This window comes from Cetorhinus maximus, unplaced genomic scaffold (genome assembly GCF_964194155.1).
Source record: "Cetorhinus maximus unplaced genomic scaffold, sCetMax3.hap1.1 HAP1_SCAFFOLD_138, whole genome shotgun sequence".
Classification (NCBI taxonomy): domain Eukaryota; kingdom Metazoa; phylum Chordata; class Chondrichthyes; order Lamniformes; family Cetorhinidae; genus Cetorhinus; species Cetorhinus maximus.
The window spans coordinates 450,002-457,470 of record NW_027596135.1 but is presented as its reverse complement, the minus strand read 5'-3'; the positions used below and the strand labels follow the sequence as shown (position 1 = coordinate 457,470).

At 49.7% G+C, this 7,469-nt stretch overlaps 1 protein-coding gene across 1 annotated transcript in view; it reads left to right on the top strand.

The window, feature by feature from the left end:
- Nucleotides 1-3,982: 3,982 nt before the first annotated feature.
- The window catches only part of LOC144672892 (serine/threonine-protein kinase WNK3-like), a 55,485-nt gene continuing 51,998 nt past the window's right edge, over nucleotides 3,983-7,469 (top strand). The window contains exon 1 of the mRNA XM_078534893.1: nucleotides 3,983-4,154. Coding sequence (XP_078391019.1) covers nucleotides 4,033-4,154 — 122 coding nt within the window. The 5' untranslated portion in view covers nucleotides 3,983-4,032. The remainder of the gene's footprint in view (nucleotides 4,155-7,469) is intronic.

The window sequence follows — 7,469 nt, the reverse complement described above, 5'->3', positions numbered from 1 at the left end:
CCGCTGGAAAATTTCACCCTCCCCGCCTTACGCTCCACGGAGATCTTCGTGTCAGTATTACTGTGTGTGTCTGTAGAGAACACAACTGATTTCTACTATCCTAGCTGCTGGAACAAACCTGCCCGAACACACATCATGGACTGCTGGTGAGCAAGCCTGTATTTCCAGGTGAATGTTTGTGGTCCTTCAGCCTCGCAAGAGATAACTTTTATGGCCTCTTTATCACCACAGTTAATAATATGTTTATCTTGAACGCCTGTACATGATTAGAGTTGATTAGTGTTTTATTCAGCGATTAAAGACAAACTATTCTTGACATTTAAAGCGTGGCAGCAGTCCAGAACTAATGCTGCTACCCAGTTGTACGTGCCATTCAACTTTCCATTTACAGAATGGGCAGTTCTGTGTGCACCAACGGGGTAATGGGCATGTGCATCACACCTGTCCTTGCTGACCCACAATGGGCCCTAATCCGGGAACGCCTCAATTTTTAAAATCCCCATCCTTGATTTTGCCTGTTGTCCACCACCCCTGCTCCACCCCCTCTCTCCTCCCAACCACCTTCCGTCACCTCCTCCAGCTTACAACCCTCTTACGATCTCTTGCGCTCTTCCAATCCTGGCCCCCCCCCCCCCCGCATCGCCAATTTTAATCGCACCACTGTCGCTGGCTCTAAATCCCGGAGCCCCCTCCCTAACGGCACATGGGCTGCCGTGGTTGAAACTCTTTCGAGTTATCAACAGTCACAGATTGCAACTCTTTCGAGTACAATCGCAGTTCTTGGTTTCCGGGAGTGGGACATGAACCCACAACCCTCTGATTCAAAGGCGAGGGTGCTATGAACTGAGCCACAGCTGACACCTCAAAATTCTTTTGAGTTATCAACAGTCACAGATTGCAACTCTTTTGAGTACAATCACAGTTCTTGGTTTCCAGGAGTGGGACATGAACCCACAACCTTATGATTTAAAGGCGAGGGTGCTATGGACTGAGCCACAGCTGACACCATGCCGTGGTTGAAGGAGGAACCTCACCACCACCTTCTCAAGGGGCGATTAAGGATGGGCAACAAATGCCGCTCTAGCCAGCAGCGCCCGCGTTCCACGGACCAACGTATAAAAGAACAATTAGTGGCAGTGTCTTCAGCTGCCTGAGCTCTGGAATTCCCTCCCTAAACCCCTCCGCCTCTCTTTCCTCCTCTAAGACTCGTTGACCAGGCTTTTGGTCGGCTGTCTTCCCATCTCCTACCGTAGCTCGGTGTCAGATTGTTTGATAATGCTCCCATGAAACGCCTGGGGACACGTTACTGTGTTACGGGTGCCACCTAAGTGCAGGCTGTTGTACTGATAGATAAGTGAAAGCGAGAGAAAACTGTGACCCTCCCAAACTCCAAAACACGGAGAAGAGAAATTAGTCGAGAGTAGGTGAAGGTGCTGCCCAGTTTGGGTTGATTGTGCGCCAGCTGGTTTTGCTTCAGTAGCCCTTGGCCCCGAATGAGTTTACCTTAGCTGGGATCCCAGCTCAAGTGCTGTGGTTCGTCCCCCACCTGCTTGGGTTAGGCAGGCAGAAAACCCAGCTGCAGTTCCTGGCTCTCCTCGCTTTTCAGCTTCCCCCCCGCCCCCAATGCTGGAGAGCCTGGAGAATTTCACTGATGCCAGGTCCAGACTCTGCGATGCCTCCTCTGGTCCGATAGCGTACCAGACAGCGCGTGCAGGGGGGGTGAAACTCCAGATGAGGTGCGATGCCTGTAAGAGGAGGGTTGAGCAGAGTTTGTGTGGGTGAGGAGGGGTGGGAGAGAGAAAGATTAGGTGGTGATGGCGGGGGGGTTGACTTGCAGTGTGCGTGGAGTCTCTCCAACCCTGCATGCATCTTTGATCCTTGTGTTTGTGTCTGTGTGCAGCATTGCCCCCTAGTGTCATCCAACAACACCAAATTGGATATATGCAGTTCATTCATCCAAGTGGAAAGTTTAAAATGACTCTGTTCTTAAAATGGTGCACGTTTTCCAGTGATTTTACATATCAGAATTGTATAGCACGGCGACAACAGACCAATCCGCCCTAATAGCCGTCTGTCGGCGTTTATGCTCCAAACAAGCAAAATTGTAGCTTCTGTTGCTGTATTCACTCATCTGACTGAAAGTCCAAAAATGATTGGCAAACGTAAAATGGGGCATAGGACTTGCACGTGGCTAGTTTAGTGAAACCAGCCATTCTGAGCTTCCTGTGTTAGTTCATTTCTGTTTCGATATGTGCGTTTTCTCACTCTGCCTGCCTTTTCAGCCCTGTGAGGGGGAGGGTGCTCTGCGCGGGTGTGTGTGTGGGGGGGGAGGGGGCTCTGCGCGGGTGCGTGTGTGGGGGGGGTCTGCGTGTGGGGTGGGGTTTGTTTGTGTATGTATGTGTTTGTGTGTGTGTGTGTCTCTGTCACAGGTACACACACAGTACTCCAGATGTGTCCCTGTACAAATGTAGCAAAACCTCTCTTTTATACTCGCGTCCCTTTGCAATAAACAACATGCCATTTGCCTCTCTAATCACTTGCTGTACCCTGCATTCTAACATTTTGTGATTCATGTACCAGGATACCCAGATCCTTCTGTACCTCAGAGTTCTGCATTCTCTTGCCAGTTAAATAATATGCGGCTTCTCTATTCTTCCTGCCAAAGTGGTCAAGTTGACAGTTTCCCACATTGTGCACCATCTGTCAAATTTGTGCCCACTCAATTAACCTGCCTGTATCCCTTTGCAGACTCCTTATGCCCTCTTCACAACTCGCTCTCCTACCTATCTTTGTGTCATCGGCAAATTTATATTCTTCATCCAAGTCACTGATATAGATTGTAAATAGTTGAAGCCCCATCACTGATCCCCATGGCACTCCACTAGTTACCGCTTACAAACCCAGAAATGACCTATTTATCCCCACTCTCTGCTTCCTGTTAGCTAACCCATCCTCCGTCCATGCTAATATGTCACCCCCTACACCGTGAACTCTTATTTTGTGTAGTAACCTTTGATGTGGTACCTTGCAAATCTAAGTACACCACATCTACAGGTTCTCCTTTATCCAAGTTGCTTGTTAATTCCTCAAAGAACTCAGAAGAATTGGTCAATTGGTTAATGGATTTTCCCCCCTCAAAAGCATGTTCACTCTGCCTGATTTCATGAAGCTTTTCGAAGTGCTCTGCTATAACCGCCTTAATAGATTCTAGCATTTTCCCAGTTGTTAGGCTAACTGGCGTGTAGTTTCCTGCTTTCTGTCTGTCTCCTTTCTTAAATAGGGGAGTTACATTTGCTCTCTCCCAATCTGATGGGACCTTTCCAGAGTCTAGGAAATTTTGGAAAATCCTTTGATACCATGCCATGGGATCTTTTACATCCAGCTGGGAGAGTAGACAGGGCCTTGGTTTCACACCTCAAACAGAAGGTGGCACCTCCAACAGTGTAGCACCCCCTTCAGTACTGCACTTGAGCGTGTCTCCCTGGATTATGTAATCAAGTCTCTGCAGTGTACCTTAGAGTCCTACCTTTGAGCCAAGGATGACACTGCCGTATTCTGGAGGCTTGTTCAAGGATCTGTATCAGAGGGGAAGCAGACCAGAGCAAAGGTGTCGAAATGCAAATTCCCACCACCTCACCTTGTAAACCCCATAGCTACTGAGGGTGGGTGGATCTAGTGGAGCCTTGGCTGAGCATGCATAGGAGGAAGTTATTCAAACCTGTTCAACCAATCAGCTCAATCATTGCTGATCTATAACTTAAAAGATGTGACCAGCGCAGACCAGAGGTTTCAGCTTCTCCTGGGTGTGATCACCACATGGTTTAGTGCACAACCCCCCTCCCCCCCACCCCCACTAACAAAGCCCCAGGGAACCTGTAGCTCACTACCCCTTCTTGCACCAGAATATATTTCTGGCATTCCTCCAACCCCTTCTGCATCCCTCACTAAAAAAAAATATCTCTTCTTCCCCTCGCGTTGCAGGACAGGAAGCTCACCAAGGCCGAGCAGCAGAGATTCAAAGAGGAGGCCGAAATGCTGAAGGGCTTACAGCATCCCAATATCGTGCGGTTTTATGACTCCTGGGAGTCGACCTTAAAAGGGAAGAAATGCATTGTGCTGGTCACAGAGCTGATGACGTCGGGGACCCTAAAGACGTGAGTGAATACCTCGCAGGCCCCTCTCCGGGCCGGTTTCCCCCTTCAAAAGCACTGCAGCCGTGAAACCTTCACCGCTTTTTTTGGGGCCAGAATCACAGAATGGTTATGGCGCGTAAGGAGGCCATTCGGCCCATCGTGTTTGCACCAGCTCTCCAAACGAGCATTTTGACTCCGTGCCATTCTCCTGCCTTTTTTCCCCCCCTGTAACCCTGCACCCGTTGTTTCTATTTAAATAATCATCCAGTGCCCTCTTGAATGCCTGGATTGAACCTGCCTCCGCCACACTTCCAGGCCGTGCGTTCCAGACCCGAACCGCTTGCACTGTGGAGAAAGGTTTTATTTTCTCACGTTGCATTTGCTTCTTTCGCAAATCACTTTTAAGTCTGTGCCCTCGCGTTCTCCATCCTTTTACGAGCAGGAACAGTCCTCCCTATCTACTCTGTTCACTCCCCCTCAAGATTTTGAACCTCTCTATCAAATCTCCTCTTAGCCTCCTCCTCTCCAACTTCTCCAGTCTGTCTTCGTAATTGAAGTTTCTCATCCCTGGAGCCATTTTTGTAAACCTCGTCTGCGCTCTCTCTCCAATGTGTTCACACCCTTCCTAGAGTGTGGCGCCCAGAACTGTACACAGTACTCCAGCTGAGATCTCACTAGCGCCCTGTCCAAGTTCAGCAGAAATCTCTGTCTGCCCCTTCTGAATGCAAGTTGTACCTTGACGCCCGCCCCTACTCTGTTTGCTTTCTCTTTGCCTGCTCCAGCTCCTGAGGTGGGACCCCCCCCCAAAGATGGAATATTCCAGGAATAAAACCAGTCTTGAGGCTTGGCAGGCAACTCACAGCCCCCTCGTGCTGCAGCCAGTCAGACATTAGAAGGTGCACAGGAATGACCTGGAGTTGCTTGGCTGCTTCTGTCCTCCCTTCTGCTGGTGGGGGGGGCTTACCTACTTTGTAAATTCCCCCCCAATTAAATTTGGGGAAGACATGCCATTTTTGATTGCTACTCCAAACTCCGCTCCCAGCGCCCTGGCAACATTCTGAGGTTAAGCCAGCCTTTTTTTTTAAGTTATTCGCTCATGGGATATAGGCGTCGCTGGCTAGGCCAGCATTTATTGCCCATCCCTCATTGCCCTTGAGAACTGAGTGCCTTTCAGAGGGTATTTAAGAGTCAACCACATTACTGTGGGATCTGGAGTCACCTGTAGGCCAGACCGGGTAAGGACGGCAGATTTCCTTCCCTAAAGGGACATTAGTGAACCAGATGGGTTTTTATGACAATCGGCAATTGCTTCACGGTCATCATCCAGATTGTTTTTAATTGAATTTACATTACACCATCTGCTGTGGTGGGATTCGAACCCAGGCCCCCATTACTAGTCCAGTGACAATACCACTATTCCACCACCTCCCCTGTTCGTGACCTTGGTGTCACATCTGACCCTGAGATGAGCTTCTGATCTCACATTTGTGCTGTCACTAAGACCACTCAGTTTCCTGACATCTCCTGCCTTTGCCCCCGTCTCAGCTCATCTGCTGCAGAAACCTTCGTTTCATGCCTCCCTAACCTTGAGGCTCGACTATTCCAAATGCACTCCAGGCTGGTCTCGCACGCTGTTCCCCCATGTAAACACGACGTCATCCAAAACCCTGCTGCCCGTGCCTTAACCCGCACCAAGCCCCACTTGCCTAATCACTCCTGGGCTGGCTGACCAGCAAGTGCTCCCGGTCAAGCAACGTCTTGATTTCAAAGTTCTCATCGTTGTTTACAAATCGCTCCGTGGCCCTCACCCCTCCCTGTCCCTGTCATTTCCCCCAGCCCCGATAGCCTGCCGAGGTATCTGTGCTCATCTAATTCCGGCCTCTTGGTCTCTGGTTTTAATTGCTCCACCACCAGTGGCTGTAACTTTAGTTGTCTAGGACCTAAAACTCCATGATTCCCTCCTTACATCACCCTGCCTCTCTACCTCCCCCTCTCCTCCTTTAAGGCGCCCCTTTGACCAAACCTTTGGTGGTCTGACCTAACATCTCATCATGTGGCTCGATGTCATACTTTGTCTTATGATGCTCATGTGAAGTGCCTTGGGGGCGGGGGGGGGATGTTTCAACACATTAAAGTCCCTGTTTAAATATCAAACGTTGCGGTGCAGGCTGCAAACTTGCTGTGCGGGCGAAACGATAACGGGGGCGCTATGGACCACTCCGCAGGCACCCATGCTCAATTCGAGAGGTGTAGCCATGTCCCAGCCTTCTCTCTCTCTCCTTTTAATTTTTTAACTTTGTAAACTCAAGGCTTTTAACTCTCGGCCTCCACTCAGTGTCAGTGTCTGATGGCTTAACGTTCCAGCAGTGCCGTTAAATTTTACTGCAGAAGTTTCAAAAATAAAATGAAAGTACTTAATGTTTGGACAGAATCTGTATCTTACTTCCTGCCCTGGAGGCAGCGATTGAGGATGAGGTTGCAGATGATTAAAGGCGGACCAAAATCACAGGCCAGCTCAGTCGGGCAAAAAAAAAGCCCTCTTTTGGAAACGCGCAGAAGATACAAGCCAATCTAAGTTTAACTTGTCTTATCTGGGGGTTCCAGAGGTTGCTCTGTGCCTTCAGATTTGGGCCCCAGGCCAGAAGCAGCCGTCAATTTAAGATTACTTTTTTTTTGTTTTGTTTAAAAATAAAAATCCGCTTGCTTGCCTGGGCGGCGTAGACCCTGCCTTGTTCGGTTTTTTCAAGCCGCCGAGGGCGTTTGGGTTGGAACGCGTTCACCAACCTCGGGAGCAAGCCTGCGGCCGCCATGCCCATAAGTCTGCGTCTGCCGATGACGGCGGCTCAGCCAGTCACATTTAGACTTTTTTGCCCGTGAGATTTGTACTTAAAAAAAAAAAAAAATAATTCCCTGCCACCCGCAGCCTGAAGGTGTTGATCTGCTGTGCTGCAGTTCCACTGCCTCGCTCGTGAACGAGCCGACACTTAAATTTTGGAAGTGTGTTTAGTGGTCGCGTCGTGGAATGACACCGCACAGCAGGAGACCTGTGCTGTCCATGCCAGCTCTTGTGTCAGGGCTATACACTCTTTTCCCCCCACCCCGTAACCCTGCATAAATTTTTTCCCTCTCTGAGTATTGCTCCAATTCCCCCTTTTGAGTATTCCTATTGAATCCGCTTCCCACCATCTTTTCAGGTAGCGCCTTCCAGGTCGCAGTAACTCGCTGCGTCAAAAGCTAACTCCCCCTCGGCTCCCCGTCTGGTTCCTTTGCCGATTCTCTTCGGCCTATGGCTCCCCCCCCTCTCTGGTTACTGATCCTCCTGCCGCTGGAGACCGT